At 41.3% G+C, this 20223-nt stretch overlaps 2 protein-coding genes across 8 annotated transcripts in view; one reads left to right on the top strand and one right to left on the bottom strand.

Moving 5' to 3' along the window:
* The window catches only part of LOC117503794 (NACHT, LRR and PYD domains-containing protein 3-like), a 354710-nt gene that overhangs the window by 147689 nt on the left and 186798 nt on the right, over positions 1-20223 (bottom strand). The window lies entirely within an intron of this gene.
* The window catches only part of LOC117503796 (NACHT, LRR and PYD domains-containing protein 3-like), a 76685-nt gene that overhangs the window by 48334 nt on the left and 8128 nt on the right, over positions 1-20223 (top strand). For 3 of the 4 annotated variants that reach the window (XM_034163055.1, XM_034163053.1, XM_034163056.1), the window contains exons 5-9: positions 7581-7659; positions 8022-8223; positions 8372-10169; positions 10254-10427; positions 17277-17450. In XM_034163055.1, coding sequence (XP_034018946.1) covers positions 7581-7659; positions 8022-8223; positions 8372-10169; positions 10254-10427; positions 17277-17450 — 2427 coding nt within the window. The remainder of the gene's footprint in view (positions 1-7580; positions 7660-8021; positions 8224-8371; positions 10170-10253; positions 10428-17276; positions 17451-20223) is intronic. The other variant, XM_034163054.1, reaches the window with a different exon arrangement.

Genomic DNA, 20223 nt, shown 5'->3' with positions numbered 1-20223 from the left:
TGTAACTAACCCTTCAAGTCTTCTTTTTAAGAAAATCCTCCTCTGTTCCTCTTCATCATGAAGCTGTATAACTGGTGATACAAAATGCAAAGTTTACACTGTGCACAGTTTCTCCAATCACAGCCACTTGGGATACCAATTAAACAACAGCAAATTATGATGAAGACAATGCTGAGTCTTTCATGGCCTAATATTTATCTGTGTTGAAAATTTCTTAAAAATCTGTGCAGTAGTTTTGGTGTAATCCTGCTAACAGACAAATGAAGGAATAAATAAATGCCAATGATTTTAATTTGTCCTCGGCAGACATAAAATGCTCATACGGTCGAGGGTATTTTAAATGGTAAATGGACTGTATTTATATAGCACTTTTCCATCTGCATCAGACACTCAAAGCGCTTTATAAATAATCCCTCACATTTACCCCAATGTAAGGCTGCTGCCATACAAGGTGCTCACTACACACCAGGAGCAACGAGGGGATTAAGGATCTTGCCCAAGGGCCCTTAGTGATTTTCCAGTCAGGCTGGGATTTGAATTGAGGATCCTCTGGGCTCAAGCCCAACACTTTAACCACTAGACCATCACCTCCCCCATTTTTTTGTTATATTTTCAAACATAAAAAAGAAAAAAAAAACTGAATAAATAGCCTTTTCTCTCTATCTATCTATCTATCTATCTATCTATCTATCTATCTATCTATCTATCTATCTATCTATCTATCTATCTATCTATCTATCTATCTATCTATCTATCTCTATCTCTCTCTCTCTCTCTCTCTGTCTGTCTACTGTCTGTGTCCTTATGTTAATTGTCATTGTGTTCAGTTCTGTGTTCATGTCATGTTAGTTGTGTGGTTTCCCTGTTTCTGCACTTGTTTGTATCCTTGAGTTCCACTTTAGTTTTCTGCCATTTCTTCTTTGGTTTTTGTATTTGGTTTTGGTTTTAGTTTGAGATGTTTTGGTTCTTGTCACACTCAGGGCTATTTTGAGGTTTGTGTCACTTTGTGTTTGTCAGTTTCTGTGTGTTTTTGTAGGTGTGCATTGTTTCCTGGTCTCCCCTACACCTGTTGTATTTCACACCTGTTGTTTGTCTGTTTATTTGTGTTACATTAAGTGCTGCACCGTTCTGCTTTGAGTTTGACAAATGATTCTTTGTCACCTCTCATTCCCAGTTTGTTGTTTGTTCCTTGACACCTCTGTGAGTTTTTCTGTTGTTTGACGTCTCTGTGTTCATTGTCCTTCGTTTTACCATCGATTTTGATTTACTCACTAGATGGAGGACCGGGGCGATGCGCTCATTCGCTGGCTGTTGCCAGAGTGCCGCCATCTTGGTTAGCGGCTGACAACCAGACATAAACAGAAATCAATGTGAGCATGATCAATGTTTTTAAAAGAGTTTTAGGATAAATCTGCATTTTCTGTGCTGTTACATTTATTCAAATTCAGTCCCACATTTGTACAGACAATATGAGTTCTGTTAGAAAAGTATCCAACCTTTTTTTTTTTTTCAAAAACCTGATGGATTCGAATCACGTGTGCTTGCATGAGCCAACCTTGAACCTTCGTGCGCATGCGTGATTTTTTTCACGCTTGTCGGTTGCGTCATTTGCTTGTAAGCAGCCTTTGTATGAGGATGGGTGGAGTCTCTTGTCGTTTTTTTCTTTGCAACAAAAATGGCAGAACGACTGGAGCAGCGCAACTGCATCAAACTTTGCTAGAAACTGGGCGACAGCCAGGTGGAAACCGTTCGGATTATTCAGACGGCTTTCGGTGACGATCCTCTGGGCATCACACAGATTAATGAGCAGTGCAACCGGTTTAAAGTCGGCCGCGCAATGGTGGAGAGCGCGCCGTGCTCCGGTTGGCATCAACACGCTGAAACGACCAGATCATTTCCAAAGTGAACGCTGTGATGATGTGGGACCCTCGTGTGATTATCCGAGAAATTGCGGAAGAGGTGGACATCAGCTGTTTTTCGGCACATTCCACTGGGAAAGAAGATTTTGCCATGAAAAGAGCGGCTGTGAAATTCATCGGCACGAAGCTGATGGCGCAGCAACAGCGCCTCTGTGTTGAAGCCTCACAGGACATGTTGTAACATGCCCTGACATGCCCAGCTCGTCTACAATTTCTCAGATAGTCACACAACTGAAAAGCCACCGAAAGCCGTCTGAATCTTCCGAATGGTGCAAGAGCTGGGCATGTCCTGTGAGACTTCATCACGGAGGCGCTGTTGCTGCGCCATCAGCTTCGTGCCGATAAATTTCACAGCCGCTCTTTTCATGGCAAAATCTTCTTTCCCAGTGGAATGTGCCAAAAAAGTGCTGATGTCCACCTCTTCCGCAATTTGTCTGATAGTCACACGATGGTCCCACATCACCACAGCGTTCACTTTGGAAATGATCTGGTCGTTTCAGCGTGTTGATGCCAACCGGAGCGCTGCGCGCTCTCCACCATTGTGCAGACGTCTTTAAACTGGTTGTACCTCTCCTTAATCTGTGTGATGCCAAGAGGATCGTAACCGAAAGCCGTCTGAATAATCCGAATGGTTTCCACCTGGCTGTCGCCCAGTTTTCGACAAAATTTGATGCAGTCGTGCTGCTCCAGTCGTTCTGCCATTTCCTTGTAAAGAAAAAATGATGAGAGACTCCACCCATCCTCACACAAAGGGTGCTTACAAGCAAATGACGCAACCGACAGGTGTGAAAAAAATCACGCATGCGCACGAAGGTTCAAGGTTGGCTCATGCAAACACACGTGATTCAAATCCATCAGGTTTTTGAAAAAAATAAAAAGGTCGGATACTTTTCTAACAGACCTAGTATTTGTCAAAACAAACACAGAAGAGGATCAGACAATTTATGTAATAGACTTGATTGAATTTGTTTGTCCCAGTCCAAATAGAAAATAATTTGTCAAACACACTATGTCTGTCACAACACCAGATACTAGTCTGATCCTTAATAAATTTCATTATGAAGTTAAATGTGGTAAATCAGGGTTGAAAGTAAGAGCTTCACACACTTGCACTATTTTAAAGATATTAATATTAAAGACTGCTCTTAACCCACCTGCGGCGCTGCTTTTACGGAGCGCTTCTCCGCGAAAATATCAAATAATATAAATAAATTGAACAGCGACGTCAGCCAGGGTGAAAATACAACCCCAAAGTTCAAAAGCCAGCATCTGTGTTGGTATGGGGGTCTGTTTGTGCCCGTGGCACTAACAAAGATGTCTATCAGTTTGAACATTAAATATCTTGTCTTTGTGGTGTATTCAATTGAATATAGGTAGAAGAGGATTTGCAGATCATTGTATTCTGTTTCAAAAGAACGAGATCGCAGGTACAAGTGGCCGAGATGACTTTCCTCCGCAGGGTGGCTGGGCGCTCCCTTAGAGATAGGGTGAGGAGCTCGGTCACTTGGGAGGAGCTCGGAGTCGAGCCACTGCTCCTCCACGTCGAAAGGAGTCAGTTGAGGTGGCTCGGGCATCTTTCCGGATGCCCCCTGAACGCCTCGCTGGAGAGGTGTTCCGGGCACGTCCCATTGGGAGGAGGCCCAGGGGAAGACCCAGGACACGCTGGAAGGATTACATCTCTCGGCTGGCTTGGGAATGCCTTGGGTTTCCCCCGGAGGAGCTGGGGGAGGTGTGTGTGGATAGGGATGTCTGGGCGGCTTTGCTTGAGCTGCTGCCCCCGTGACCCGACTCCGGATAAAGCGGAAGAAAATGGATGGATGGATGGATGGATGGATGGATGGATGGATGGATGGATGGATGGATGGATGGATGGATGGATGGATGGATGGATGGATGGATGGATGGATGGATGGATGGATAGATGGATGGATGGATGGATGTATTCTGTTTTTATTGACATTTTACACAATGTCCCAACTTCATTGGAATTGAGGTGATAAGATTATTCAATCTGGACCAAGCTGAAAGAAATCTGAAAACACTAGATTGGGGGCAGAGAGACTGAAAGCTCTAAATCTCATGGTGGTCAAGCGGACAGGAGGAATGGTGAGGATGACAGAAGATGATGATCTGCGGGTACGGCCGGGTGTGTGTGTGTGTGTGTGTGTGTGTGTGTGTGTGTGTGTGTGTGTGTGTGTGTGTGTGTGTGTGTGTGAAGATGTTTGATGAGGCATGGCGCGGTGAGGTTGTGGAGGGCCTTGAAGGTTAGAAGGATGAATTTATAGTCAATGCTGTGATTAATTGGAAGCCAGTGAAGTTGTTGAAGAACAGGGGTGATGTGGTGAATAAATGGTGTTCCTGTGATTATCTGAGCTGCTGCATTCTGAACCAGTTGGAGCTTATGAAAAACTTTTGAGGGAGACCAAAGAGGAGAGAGTTGCAATAGTCCAGGTGGGAGATGACCAAAGAGTGAACCAGGATGACAGTGCTGACAGAAGTGAGTGACGAGTGTAGACGATTAATGTTTTGGAAATGGAAATATGCAGACCGGGTGATGTTATTGATATGGGTTTGAAATGACAAAGTACCGTCGATGGAATTAAATATTATGTTTCTGAAATATATTACAGAGGGGGAAAAGATAGATAATGAAATGGATGGGACCAAGGACAGAGCCTTGGGGAACACCAGAGGAGAGGAGAGATGGCTGTGATTTAATGTTTTTAACTGAATATACTGAGTGCGGCCAGAGAGATAAGATGAAAACCAGTCTGAAGGAGTGCATGATGAACCAAGAGCTGTCAGTCTATGAAGGAGGATAGAATGAGAAATGACCTATTTAACCTTTAGTTAACCAGCTGAAAATCATTTGTCAGCTTGTCACTGCACCCGAACGCTGCACAAAAAAGCATTTTCAGATTAAGTCAGCGCATCATCATATTTCTATTTAATCTAATGGCTGATGATGTGGAATAACTCTAAGCAAGATGGCAGCTGCTGGCAACAGCTCACAGGCTGCATCCGCCATCTAGAGGATTAAATAGAAATCAATGGTTTTGCTTGTTTGTTAGCTGCGTTTTGGTTTGTGTTATATGTTAACTCCTGTTGTTGCCTTTGAAATCCTTCTGTTTGTTTGTTCTGGACTCCTGTGTTTTGGTCAAATAAATCACCTTTGTTCTCCATTTACATCCTGTGCAGTTTCAGCCTGTGTCCACACGAGATGTCATTCCTATCGAGAAGCCAGCCCTCCGCACAACTGTGCATGTGCGCGCATGCACATTTCTCTCTACCCAGACTTTCACACCTCACCCGTCCACACTTCCCCCTGTCGTGTTGACGGTGCCTCTCTTTACCGGACTGAACTCCCTGACAGAGTGACCGAGGAATGAAAATTCAACAACAATATTGTATTTACAGCTCAATGTTGTCAGGACGCACAACTCAATTGCTCAACTCGACAGAACATTCACACACAGAGTTAAACTACCCCACTGAAGGAAATGCACATAATTTTTGTCTTTACATGAAAATACCACAGCAATAAGTGTCTTTTCAATTTTAAAAAGTTGAAATTTGCATGTGCATGCTGTATTTATTGCACAATATTGTCGGGACGTGGAACTGTGGATTTATGCCTGGGGACGCATCAATTGACAGAACACTGATCTGTACCAGCAGCAATAAATCAGCAGCTCAGCTGAGCTGAGACGTCCTGCTGCTGTGTTCAGAGCAGCACGACTCATCAATCTATTACCATGTATATATAATAAATTATGAACTTTGGCAGGATTCCAAAAAAGTTCTCCACCGCACGACATAAACCTTCCACACAATCCAGATGGGCACAAAGAGTGCATTAATTAATTCCACATGGTCCACATTAATTCAACCCATTTTTGTATAATACAGAATGAATTCAGCTTTGAATTAAATTCCATTCAAGGTGGTTTAAATCCTCAGATTTCATACACAGGCAAGACGGTTTACACCAGTTCCTTGGCCAAAAGTCACAGAAATGTAAGGAGAATATCGAAAACCGTTTAATTATTTGTGGCTTTGCCAACATGTGCAGCTTTCCAGCATTTTGCACCTGTTTCTTGGTGAGACTCATTGAGCGTCTGTGTGCGCTGACTGAGTTGCCCTGATCTAAAATGGTGACCACGCCTCCTTGCCGTGACGCTTCTCAGTGTGACTGCAGACTCTAGTATCTTCATTCATTCATTCATCTTCAACCTCTTAGTCCAATCTAGGGTCACGGGGGGCTGGAGCCTAACCCAGCAGTCATAGAGCGCGAGGCAGGGTACACCCAGGACAGGACGCCAGCCTGTCACAGGGCCGACTCTAGTATCTCTTCCAGTAAAATGCTGGAAAGCTGCACATGTCGGCAAAGCCACAAACGGAGAAGGGAGACAACATTTCCTTCTATAATTAAACAGTTTTCAAAATTCTTGTTACTTTTTCCATGATTTTTGAGGAATAAACTGAGTAAACCATCTTGCCTGTATATGAAACCTGAGAATTTAAACCACCTTGAATTTAACCTCCTGGAATTTAATTCAAAGCTGAAATTATTCAGTACTGTACAAAAATGGATTTAATTAAAGTGAACCATGTGGAATTAATTAATTCACTCTTTGTGTCTGTCTGGATTGTGTGGAAGGTTTACGTCGCACAGTGGAGAAGTTTTTTTTGGAATCCTGTCAGTTAATAATTTACATATATATATATATATATATATGTGTGTGTGTGTGTATTTTGAAGTGGTTTGACGAGTCGTGCTGCGCTGAAAACAGCTGGAACAGATTGGATCTGCGGAACTTTCAACACTAATATTTGGGAATGTATGTGTGTCAGAGTAAGTTTAATACTTTACTTACATAATTTAATATAAACTTATTTTACTGGCTGGATATCAGGTCAGAACGGTATTTTAACATGTATTTTGTGAGCTTTTTTCCGAGTGTGTTCACTCGCATATCCACATTGAAAAAGCATTAACATCCGGGCACTTCAATATTTTGCCCAGTTAGGAGGCGTCATATCACTGTCATGTTTAATTGGCAGCATGAGGAGTGAGGACTCTAGTCCTCATATTAACCTCTATTCTGAGCACTAAACTCTCTCTCTCTCTGTCTCTCTCTCTCTTTTGCATGTGTCAGTAGCCAGTCACCCATTTCTATTGTCAGTTTGAATTCTACATGCCAAAATAATAAAAAAAAAGATATATCAATGTAAACTGTACTGCTATGAGTATTAGTTTCATTAAAATCTTAATGACACCATCCCCAGTACAAACATGAGAAACATGGTTGATTAATCTGTATTTTCAAGCTAAAAGCACAAAGCAAAAGCTTTTTATTTTGTTGTGTTGATGGAGGAGCGCTCACTATTTTTGGCACGGTGGGCCGTCCTGCCAAGCCTGTTGAAGAGAATTGTTTCCTGGAAAATTCATTCATATTTTCCAACAATAAATCCAAAAGGTCAGTGTTTTGGTCCTGTGTGGACGGACAATCAGTGAGACTTTCAGTGGGATCAGCAGGACCAAGAAGACGACCATGAAAACCACTTTGTGTGTTCTGAATAATGATGCAGGTTGATGTGAACTTGAAGCTGTTTGTGTTCAGACATAATGTGAGTAAACTGTTTCTGATTGGTCCACAGAGTGAAGCAGCAGAGCTCAGAGGTTCTCAGGGTTCAATCTGCTCAACAGCATCAAACAAACCTGAACCACATGTTTCTGGTCTGTTGACTTCAATCAAATATTATCATTGGACAGTTTGTTCATAATGTCTTCATGCTACAGAAATAAACAGTTTGATGATGTTTATTCTCTCATTTATATTCATGAGAGCATCATTCATGGGTTTACTGTTGTTGAAAGTGATGATTTGAATTATTTGTGCTTTATTCAAATTCTGATCTCCACCTTTCAGAAAAAAATGATTTAAAGGATTTAACTTTTCAGTGTTTTTAACTGAATTGGATTTTATGAACAAAATCCAGAGAATCTTAAACACTAAAAAAATAGTATAATGTGGAGACAAAATCCTCATTTGTAAAAAAGTGATGAGTTTCTTCGTCCATGTTTATATTCTGTTGCAGAATGTCAAGCAGAACATGTTGATGTTTGTTAAAAATGAGCTGAAGAGCATCCAGAAGGTTCTCCTGACAGATGATGCAGAATACTTGGAGAGTCAGAGTGAGGATGAGGAGCAGAGGAGCAGCAGACTGGTTTTCCTGAACCTCACAGTGACCTTGATGAGGTCAATGAATTATGATGAGCTGGCTGACTGTCTGCTGAGCAGTAAGAGGACTTCTGTCCACATTTAACACAGACACTAAATAACACGTGATGTTCGTCCATTTGAAATATATTCATGTGTGAATTCTATCAGGAAAACAGGAAGTGATGTCATCATTCAATAACTGATCTGTGCTGTTTGTTCTTTCAGGAACTCGTGCTGAAGTTTGTCGTCGTAAATTCAAATCTAAGATGAAGCAGAAGTTTGAGCGTGTGTTTGAGGGGATCTCTAAAGCAGGAAAGACGACTCTTCTGAAGGAGATCTACACAGAGCTCTACATCACAGAGGGCGGGGCTTCAGAGGTCAACAAGGAACATGAGGTCAGACAGATTGAAGCAGCATCCAGGAAAACAGACAAACCACAAAGAACAATCACATGTGAAGACATCTTTAAAGTCTCAGCTGACACACAGCCACCAATCAGAACAGTGCTGACAAAGGGCGTGGCCGGCATCGGAAAAACAGTCTTAACACAGAAGTTGACTCTGGACTGGACTGAAGGACGAACCAACCAGGACGTCCACTTCATATTTCCATTCACTTTCAGAGAGCTGAATGTGCTGAAAGAGAAGAAGTTCAGCTTGGTGGAACTTGTTCATCACTTCTTCGCTGAAATCAAAGAAGCAGGAATCTGCAGCTTCCAACACTTCCAGGTCTTGATCATCTTGGACGGTCTGGATGAGTGTCGCCTCCCTCTGGACTTCCACAGCAATGACATCCTGACTGATGTCACAGAGTCGAGCTCAGTAGATGTTCTGCTGACAAACCTCATCAGGAGGAACCTGTTTCCCTCTGCTCACCTCTGGATCACCACACGACCTGCAGCAGCCAATCAGATCCCTCCTGAGTGTGTGGACATGGTGACAGAGGTCAGAGGCTTCACTGACCCTCAGAAGGAGGACTACTTCAGGAAGAGATTCAGAGATGAGGAGCAGTCCAGAAGAATCATCTCCCACATAAAGACATCACAAAGCCTCCACATCATGTGTCACATCCCAGTCTTCTGCTGGATCACTGCTACAGTTCTGGAGGACGTGTTGGACACCAGAGACACACCAGAGCTGCCAGAGACCCTGACTGAGATGTACATCTACTTCCTGGTGGTTCAGTCCAAAGTGAAGAAGGTCAAGTATGATGGAGGAGCTGAGATAGATCCACTGTGGAATCCAGAGAACAGGAAGATGATTGTGTCTTTGGGAAAACTGGCTTTTGTGCAGCTGCAGAAAGGGAACCTGATCTTCTATGAAGAGGACCTGACAGAGTGTGGCATCGATATCAGAGCAGCCTCAGTGTACTCAGGAGTCTTCACACAGATCTTTAAAGAGGAGAGAGGACTCTACCAGGACAAGGTCTTCTGCTTCATCCATCTGAGTGTTCAGGAGTTTCTGGCTGCTCTTTATGTCCATCTGACCTTCATCCAGTCTGTAGTCAATCTGCTGTCAGAAGAACAAACAACATCCTGGTGGACTAAAATATTTAAACCTGAACTAACACGTCTCCATCAGAGTGCTGTGGACGAGGCCTTAAAGAGTCCAAATGGACACCTGGACTTGTTCTTGCGCTTCCTTCTGGGTCTTTCCCTGCAGACCAATCAGACTCTCCTACGAGGCCTGATGACACAGACAGACAGAATCTCAGAGACCAATCAGAAAACAGCTGAATACATCAAGAAGAAGCTCGATGAGAATCTGTCTGCAGAGAGAAACATCAATCTGATCCACTGTCTGAATGAACTGAAGGATCGTTCTCTAGTGGATCAGATCCAACAGTTACTGAGCTCAGGACGTCTCTCTGTAGAACATCTGTCTCCTTCTCATTTATCAGCTCTGATCTTCATCTTACTGTCATCAGATCAACATCTGGATGTGTTTGACCTGAAGAAATACTCTGCTTCACATGAGGCTCTTCTGATGCTGCTGCCAGTGATCAAAGCATCTAAAAAAGCTTTGTAAGGACAGAGACACTTTGATATTTGAACAATGACTTAATTTTTTTATATGAAACTCTTTCTTGTTTTTAATCGTCTCTATAGGTTGTCTGGATGTAATCTGTCAGAGAGAAGCTGTGAAGTTCTGTCTTCAGTTCTCAGCTCTCAGTCCTCCAGTCTGACAGAACTGGACCTGAGTAACAACCAGCTGCAGGATTCAGGAGTGAAGCTGCTGTCTGCTGGACTGGAGAGTCCACACTGTCACCTGGACACTCTCAGGTCAGGATTTAGTTTCTGCTTCAAATGTTTCAAAATGTTTCTCTGAATTCTAAACTGTTTCATCAGATTCAGTTTCACATCAACACTCAGATATGTCGTCTGAACCAGAACTAAAGGATTTCAGTCTCTGTTGGAAACATGTCAGGGTGGTGCAGCGGGTATCACATGCTCACAGCAATAAGGTCTTAGGTTCAATTACCATTAAAGTTCAGTTCCATTCTGTGTGGAGTTTACATGTTCTCTCCGTGTCTGTGAGTTTATTCCTGACATTAAAATCATGTTCATTAATTTCTGGCTCCTCCCACTGCTCTTGAACAAGGTAGTGTCTGTAGACCTGTCCTGAGTCTTCTCTGTGGCTCATTTTCTTCATCAGATCCTCAGATCACTCCCTCCACCTTCTCAACACCCTCTCCTCACTGGTCAGCACTTTAACATCTACAAACTTTATTACTTACGTACTGTACATCCTTTCCACCTCTGTTTCTCCAATCAGAACAAGTCATCTTCTCTTTCTTCATCCACAGTTCAATGTGTCCTTTCTTTAGTTTTTCTCTTTTCACTTTACACCACCTCCTGTCTACTTAAACTTCCTTCTCCTCTCCAATGATCTCAGTTCTTTTCTCCAACCTCTTTTTTTCCTTATACTTTCCTGAACACCTTCATTCCTCCTCCCAGTCTCCTCGTCTCCCCTCCATTGTCCAGATGTTACATCCAGCACCTTCCTGTCTGTCTCTCTCACCACATCTGCAGGACTTTTCCAGTTGTCTATAATCACATTACCTTCATCCAGTGCCAAGAGGTGAGACGGGCACTTCCACTTTCTCATCCTGGGTTCAGGTTTTTTTTCTCTTTCTCATTCTCTTCCTGCAAACTCATCCTACAAACCCCCACTCCATGTCCTGCCACCAGCTTACAGTCTCTTTTAGTTTGAATCTCCTACATAGAATGTCGTCCACCTTCCTTCTTCTTTTAAAATACGTGTTCATCACAGACATTTCCATCCTATTTGTAAAATCTCCCACCATCTGTCTTCCACCTTCCTCCTTGATATCATATCGACCCACAGCTTCCTCATCACTCTGTTCTGTATCGTTCCATTGAAGTCTGCTCCAATCATCACTCTTCTGCTTAGATTCTCTCTCTACCTCCTCATTGAACTCACTCCAGAAATCTTATTCCTCCATCTCACTCCCTACTGTTCTATTCTGGAATGTCAGATGTCGTTTAACAGCTCCTGATATATATGTGTAAAGTTCTGTGGTCCCTCAGATTCTGCTACTGTTTTTTGTGCTGTTTTCTTTGAATTTTCCTGTAAAGTTCTTCAGGCTTCAGCTGCAACATGGGATTGTATTTTCTGTTTAAGTTGTTTAATTCCAATCACCAAAGTCCTTCTATACATGTTCCAGGCCTTTATCTGGCGCTTTAACGCTCCCACAAAAATGGAAAAGAAAACACAGAGCATGAACATAACCAGTGTAAGTAGTTAATCAATGTATCAGAAGAAGCTACACTACAACGCGGCACACTGGGGAGGACGTCACAGACTGACTGAATCAGGAATTTTATCCAGTGTGGCTCCACCTTTGACAGTTCTGGCAACGAGATCTTCTACTCCATCACTTGGTCCATGCTTCTTGCTGCTGCATCCTGACTGTCCTGCTCTCGTGGGTTTCTTCCACCCAAACTCAGATTTCATCCTGCACCGGCCGGGGTCTTTCCTTTCCTCTGGCTTTGTTGTCCTGAGATCTCAGGCTGCTCCCAAATTCTGCCTGACCTGCTGTAACTGTCCTCACCAGCTCTCTGTGCTGCAGTCTGGTCAACTGCATCCACATCCTTCCATTTCCTGCCTGTCTTCACCTGGATCCCTGCTGATGAGACTTTGGTGTCATTAGAGTGTCTGTCCAGCATCACCTCTCAAAGGGAGTTGCAGCTTGTTCTTCCTCCCATGAAGGGTGATGCTGCTGATGTTGCATTTACACATAACGACAGCAAGTCACGAATGCCATGAAGTATACATGCTTTGCTGCTCATCACGAATGTGATGATTCGGGGCAGAAACGTCAGGTGTCCTGAGGAACTGCTGCAACCTGTTACCACGCATTACGATTAATGGCACATGTTGCTGGAGAATTATCAGGAACCATTACGTGCGGTCAAGAATAATGTTCCACGTTGTTACGCGCTATCACGTGTAAAAATTATTTAAAAAAATTATCCAGGAAAAAACAGAAGGAACCCCCTGAATTTGAAAATCTGCATGATGGTGAAGCAAAAACCCGACAACAGGCAGGGCGCCCTCTGGTGGTGAGCCAGCAGTACCTCCTCTTCGGGCGGCCCACACAACAAAAAATGACAAGTAAATGCTGAAACAAAGATTTACATCAGGAATGAAAAAGTGCAAAAAGAAAAATTTTACTCTCATCAGTCCACAAAATATTCCTCCATTTCTCTTTAGGCCAGTTGATGTGTTCTATGGCAAATTGTAACCTCTTCTGCACATGTCCTTTATTTAACAGAGGGACTTTGCAGGGGATTCTTGCAAATAAATGAGTCTCACACAGGCGTCTTCTAACTGTCACAGCACTTACAGGTAACTCCAGACTGTCTTTGATCATCCTGGAGTTGATCAATGGGTGAGGCTTTGCCATTCTGGTTATTCTTTTATCCATTTTGATGGTTGTTTTTCATTTTCTTCCACACGTCTCTGTTTTTTTTTTTTTTTTTTCCCATTTTAAAGCATTGGAGATCACTGTAGATGAACAGCCTATAATTTTTTGCACCTGCGTATAAGTTTTCCCCTCTCCAATCAACTTTTTAATCAAACTACGCTGTTCTTCTGAACAATGTCTTGAATGTCCCATTTTCCTCAGGCTTTCAAAGAGAAAAGCATGTTCAACAGGTGCTGGCTTCATCCTTAAATAGGGGACACCTGATTCACACCTGTTTGTTCCACAAAATTGACAAACTCACTGACTGAATGCCACACTACTATTATTGTGAACACCCCCTTTTCAACTTTTTTTTTTTTTTTTTTTTTTTTACTAAAAGCCCAATTTCATAACCTTAAGAGTGTGCATATCATGAAAGCTTGGTCTTGCTGGATTTGTGAGAATCTACTGAATCTACTGGTACCTTGTTTCCCATGTAACAATAAGAAATATACTCAAAACCTGGATTAATCTTTTTAGTCACATAGCACTACTGTACACTGTATTGCTGGTTAAAAACAACAAGTAAATGTTGAAACAAAGATTTACATCAGGAATGTGAAAAGTGCTCTTTAATGGTGGCCAGCAGCTGTGATCCAACCATCAATTAATATTTGCTCTAATCGACCCCCAACACATTACTGTGAACATCAAAATACAATGAATAATTTGGTTTGACACGGAAGGTGTTCGGAATGGGACCAGGAATGGGAGGTTTCAAACCCCAAATGCAAAGGCAGACTCAGATGGATCATTGACAAAAACCCAGGTGATTTATTACAGTCAAAGTGAGAACAAAGTGGAATGAAGAAAACTGTGAAAGAATCAGGATTCAAAAAGGTAAAAAAATAAAAATAAAATACAGTTCTTCTCAGAGGGGAAAATCAGAACCGGAGGCCAGAACAAAGTTCTGTTACCATCAACCAAAAGACAAACAATGGACTCACAAAGGAAAGACAAACTGGGAATGTTATAAATAAACCAGCTAATCAACCCAGGTGTTAATGATTAAGACACTTGTAGACAGGTGAGGAAACAAGAAGAACCACAAAAGGGCAGCAACAACAAAAACAACCAAAAGACAGAGAATAACATAAGACCCTCAAACAATCCAATAAACCTCTAAGAAATAAATGCAAACCTAAGGAGTGAATGGAGACACTTAACACAGAACACTAAAAGAACAAACACAAGGAAATATCTAAACAATGAAAAGGATATTACAAGACAGAAAATGCAAAAGGCATCAGATGAGAGAGAAGTCAGGATCCAAAAGTAACATGTGATTAAGAAGAACAAAACTCACTGTGACCAATAACAAAATACAACGACCATGTAAACATAATCATCATCCACATAACCAGGTAATCCAAAACTAATGAAGAAGGGAAATACAGGCAGAGTGGACAGTGGACGTGAGACACAAGAGATGACGTGAAGAGGACAAAGCAGGAGGAGGACAACAGGTGCACAGGGTGGAACACAAATGCACAGTACTTCATCCATGCACACACACATGCACAATAAGCACAGAAAGTAAAAAGTGCAACAGGAAGACAACCAGGTAAATGGAGAGGACTCAGAGGAGGAACAGATCTAATCAATAGACACGAGACAGATGACTAGAGGGTGAAATTAAACATGCAACAGACTAGAAAGGAACACGAACATAACAATCCTCAAAAGACCCCCAGCCGGGCGGAACAACTACAGAAACAAACACTTTCAGATTTGACTCAGTGTTCTAAAGGAGTAAGTCCTACATTGGTCCTGAGATCTGTTTGTGTCGGTGCTTATCTCTGGATTCCATAATGTCTAGTGGATGAGAGTCTACAACTCCCTGTGGACGGGACGTCAGTTACTTCCCCAGCCAGGGTCAGAACCCATTTACAGCTGGGTGGACTGAGACAAAATGGTAAATGGGCTGTATTTATATAGTGCTTTACCATCTGCATCAGACGCTCAAAGCACTTTACAATAATGCCTCACATTCACCCGGATGTCAGGGCGCCATACAAGGCGCTCACTACACACCGGGAGCAACTAGGGGATTAAGGACCTTGCCCAAGGGCCCTTAGTGATTTTCTGGTCAGGCTGGGTTTTGAACCAAGTATCCTCTGGTCTCAATCCCAATGCTTAACCACTGGACCATCACCTCCCCTTGAAAGATTATGCATGGATGCTTATTCACCGTCTTTGGACAGATTTCCGTCTTTTTGCAAAATCTTGCTGTCTAAAAGAACTAGCAAAACAATTTTTATTTCCTCAAATCCGTGAAATGGTATTTTAGCTGAAAAACTCCAAATCGCTGAGAAATTTATCATAAAATAGTGGTGTGTTCAGGGTTCTAGCTAGCGCAAACTTGCGTTACGGCCCTTTACGCTATAATTTTGGACCATTACGATTTTCATTACAGCGTCTACCGTTTCTGCAGCGCGACTCCAGTTTGAAGCGTGAATTGAAGCAATGCTTCGATTCAATGGCTCATGGCTTTTTGATTCGCTGCTCTTCAGAAGTGGTAAGTCCGCTTCTTAACCCCTCTGAAAGCCATTAAAATATCATGAGTCACTTTTGTGTGGATTAAAGTCACTAACTGGGACTCTGGTCTTGTTGCAGTCGAGAAACGAGCTTCAAACGCTGCGCGGCTCTCTGACTGCGCTTGGAATTAATAACTTCAAAACGAATTGCTGCTATAAATAAAATGACACCGCTTACAAATGTTGCAATACAGACAATAAACTACAATCGACTAAAACGTTTTTTCCTTCCAAAATGAGACGTCTTGCATTCTTTATAAACCTGACCTGCAGCAGAGCTGCAAGAGCTCAGCTCATAAGTATGGAAAGACATTCATGCCAATAATAATGTCTGAAAGGAAATATTTTTGACAAAAACTGAGAGATTTTATTTCTGTTCATGTCCAGAGATCAAGGAACCACCATGTAGAGTTTATTATGTCCAGAGTTTAAGGATCCAGTAACCAATTTCATATTTATTTACTTTAAGACTCAATAAAATGTTGTTCAGTTTCAATTTAATCAGCTTATAAAGCGCCAAATCACAACAAAAGCCATCTCAAGGTGCCTCACACAGAACAGTTCAACATAAAAAAATAAAATGGATAAATAAAAATAAAAAAAATTCAAATACCCAATTAAAAACAGAAGTAAAAGAGTAAAATAGAGAAAAAGATAAAAACTATTAATAAGGAAAAGAATAAAAATTAGATATTTTAAATTGATATTCATGTTTTGTACGTCCATATTAATTTAGTCAGTGTGATATTCAAATATGATTTTACACAGGAGAGAAACCAGGATGTGGAACATTGGTTGATGTGTTTATACTGTGTTTATGTAGTTCTGTAAGAAGAAAATGTGACACTCTAGGTATAGAATGACTGATAAAATGCCATGTCAGTGTTCAGAGCAGACAAACAGGCTGACTGTATATGTATTTACTATAATAGTATGTATACATGGTAATGTCATATGTGATGTCATACAAAAGTGAATTGATCCTAAGCAGAACCTCATCAGTATTATGTTGTGTATCTTTATCTAGTCTGAAAGCAATTATCTAGTCTCTAGTCTGAAAGCATTATGAAGCTAAATAGTTCTTTGAATGTTGAGATTTTAATTGCCTAGTCTTTGAGCCCAATCAAAAACAAACTAAATCAATACTTTTTTGCATATTTGTAAACTATTGTGTTGTTATATTCTGTATATACTCCTACAGGATGGTACAACATGCCATACTGCATGAGATCACAAGAGAAATTTAATAGCTGTTTCAAGTCCAAATTTAATACAAATAATGCACCAAAATGCACCACAGGGCACTTAAATTCTTAAAATTTCCCAATGAATAGTTGCTGTCTTTTAATTTACCAAGACTTTGGATTGCTGTCTTTTTTTTTCATCCTAAGCATCCATGGATTATGTCTTGTCCAAGGACACAGACAGATAAAGTGAGTGGGACTCAAACGCAGGTTTACATATTGACAGTCCAGCTCCTTATCCACTCAGCTACCTGCTCCACAGTGTTCCACAGCTGGTTTATGAATCCTGTCTGAGGTGGAGAACAAACTGAACCTTTATGACGACACAAATCTTTTTCTTGTTGATTATTTTCTCTGCAGGTTGTCTGTCTGTAATCTGTCAGAGAGAAGCTGTGAAGTTCTGTCTTCAGTTCTCAGCTCTCAGTCCTCCAGTCTGACAGAACTGGACCTGAGTAACAACCAGCTGAAGGATTCAGGAGTGAAGCTGCTGTCTGCTGGACTGGAGAGTCCACACTGTCACCTGGACACTCTCAGGTCAGGATTTAGTTTCTGCTTCAAATGTTTCTCTGAATTCTAAACTGGTTCATCAGATTCAGTTTCACATCAACACTCAGATATGTCGTCTGAACCAGAACTAAAGAACAGGTGGGACACTCTTCTCCTTCTTCTCTCAAAGTGATGGTTATAGAGGTGATCATAAAACCTCCTGAAGGAGACCAATTTAAAATCCTCTGAAAAATGTTTTGGGTCAGTAGACTTAAGGTCACAACTTTTCCTGGACTGAATGTTAAATGTGATTTTTGTCTGTTTTTGTGATTTGTGGACTCACATTGATGTGCATTTTAATTTTTTTCTTTCTAGCTTGTGTGTCTCTATATAAACTCTGAACTTTAAAATGTTCTGTTGTTCAGTGTGTTTTTAGTTTCTGGATACCTGTTTGCTGATCCTCTTGTCAGTCATGTGACCTGTGACACACTAGTAAAGCTCCACCCCTCTAACACCCATGGCTGCCTTTTTAAACTTTTCTTTCCTTCCTGGTTTTGTGCTAAAATGTTTGCAGTGTGTCGGCTCCTGTGTTTTTAATTAGTTTGTCATGTTTAATTAAAGGCTTTTTGATATATTTTTCTTTAACAGAGTGTCTTTGATATTTTATTCTTGGTATTTTAACCAAACCCACAAGAAAAGAGCACCTGTTAGAAAGTAAAGAGGACTGAAGTCTCCTAGTAGTATTCTTAGCCTTTGTTTGTTTGTATCTTACCAGAACAAAATTAATTCAGTCTCTACTGGAGACACAGCATTGTCGTGCAGTGGGTATCATTTGTTTTTTTCTTTTTATAAGGTCTTATATCCCTGTCACACCTTGAAGATTTAGTGAGCGTATGCAACACAAAAACACTGGACATATGTGGGCATACAGGTAATAAGTTATAGGTAAGTTTTTTTTATAAGTTAAGGGTACGTTAAAGTTCACTGATATGTCATAATACGCGGAGTACCTCAAAACATTTTGGGCATGCACAATATTTTGGACGTATGCCGGCGTATGTCTCATACATTCTGCATTTGTAGGACATAAGTTGCAGGTAAGTTATGCAATTGTTGACACACATTTCTTGTAATTAAATCACAAGTCGAAATACTTCCATTCATTCATTGATTGGCTGAAAGCTACAGTCCTTATGCAAACAGACCATTCACACACAGAGTAAATATAAAGTTTCAATGTTCCCTGTTTGTTTGAGATGGATTCATCATCACAGCCTGATGAAAATGTATGTCAAAATAAAATGTCCTGATTTTGGAAAACAACATCTGAAAATATTAATTCCTTGTCGTGGCTGAAGAAACGCAGTGTTTTAAAGCAAGTCTCTCTATGGTATTTCTGCTCCAGCTGCATGAACCAGAGGATGTCGGCTCTTTGCACCACAATGTTGAAAATCACAGTGCCTCATTTATTTCAACTCGATGTCTATCACAGCCATCAGTCGACTCTTCCTGTGGTGTAAATAAATCACATGATCCATCTTGGCAAAATTAACAATTAAAAATGTTAAATTACTCTGTTTTGGGTCCATCAATATTTAAAGGACATGTTGTATGTTTTTTAACATCCCAGTTAGCAAGACAGCATAAAGGTATTCATGACTGTATGTCTCTCTGCACACATGTGCTAATAATTAGTGATCACTCATGTATTTGTGGAGGCCAAAGGATTTTCAGGCTTGGCTGTCAAAGAAAAAAGTCAAGACATTGACCATTTGTCAAATAGCAGGCTTTTTAATATAAAGTACTCTGGACGCTGTGCCAACCATGTAACAGAAAGGTGGCAGCCAGGGCTGTCGAACAGTACATTTAATTAAAACAGAATATTTAGTAAAACATGCAATATTCATCATTTTGACATATTTTATTTCTCTCACCCTGAGTGTTAGCAGGTGCATGTCTGGAAGACGTGCCACTCGACAATTATCTGCATTTTTCGGCATGTGACATACATTTTAGAATGAGCAGAAACATCCCGATGACTGACAAAGGGAAACCGACCTGCTCAATCCAAAAAATGAAGCTTCTGAGCTGCCGTTTGAAAGTGATGGCTCGGATTTACAGACAGGAGATGACACACTTAACCCCGAAACTCTTAACTTTTTCAGAGTGTCGGATATCGGAACCTAAAGTGTGGTGCCGTGCTGTTTGTGTCATTGCTGGTTTACTGAAACTGTGGACATGGATGTGGGACATCTCCATGACACGGTTTTTGACAGACTTCCTGACACGCAGATGGATTTGTTACTTTGGAAAAAGTCTGAATACAATAGTTCCAGGAGTTAATGGACATTGTTTAACGTTCCACAATTGTGAGAGAACTAAAGGTGAAGCTACAACCGGCAATCGTGTGCGTGCTTCTTTGATCGTGTGGAGTTTACCCCTTTTGTGTTTTGTGGCAAACTTTTTTTTTTACTTTGAGAGACTGTGAATTTGGAACTGTTATGTGTGTGTGCTGCAAAGCTCACTGTGTGTGTGTGTGTGTGTGTGTGATATTATCGACGCATCATGGATGAGGTGTCGATTTTACCAGTGGACTTGAACACAACACAGGTGAGCTGTTCCTGACTGAATTGATGTGCTGCTTCTGGTGCTGCAATGCATTATGGGAGTTCAGACTTTTGGGTTTTTTAAATTGTGACTGATATTGCCTGATATTGTAGTACATGTTGGTTTACCAGTGTTGTTAGTGTTAGAGATTTGTTGTGGTTTTCTAGCTCAAATAATATAGTCCATTTGGTGAAGACGAGTTATGTTGTCATTA

This window comes from Thalassophryne amazonica, chromosome 22 (genome assembly GCF_902500255.1).
Source record: "Thalassophryne amazonica chromosome 22, fThaAma1.1, whole genome shotgun sequence".
Lineage (NCBI taxonomy): Eukaryota > Metazoa > Chordata > Actinopteri > Batrachoidiformes > Batrachoididae > Thalassophryne > Thalassophryne amazonica.
The sequence above is the reverse complement of the archived record's forward strand: the minus strand, read 5'-3'. Positions and strand labels throughout refer to the sequence as shown.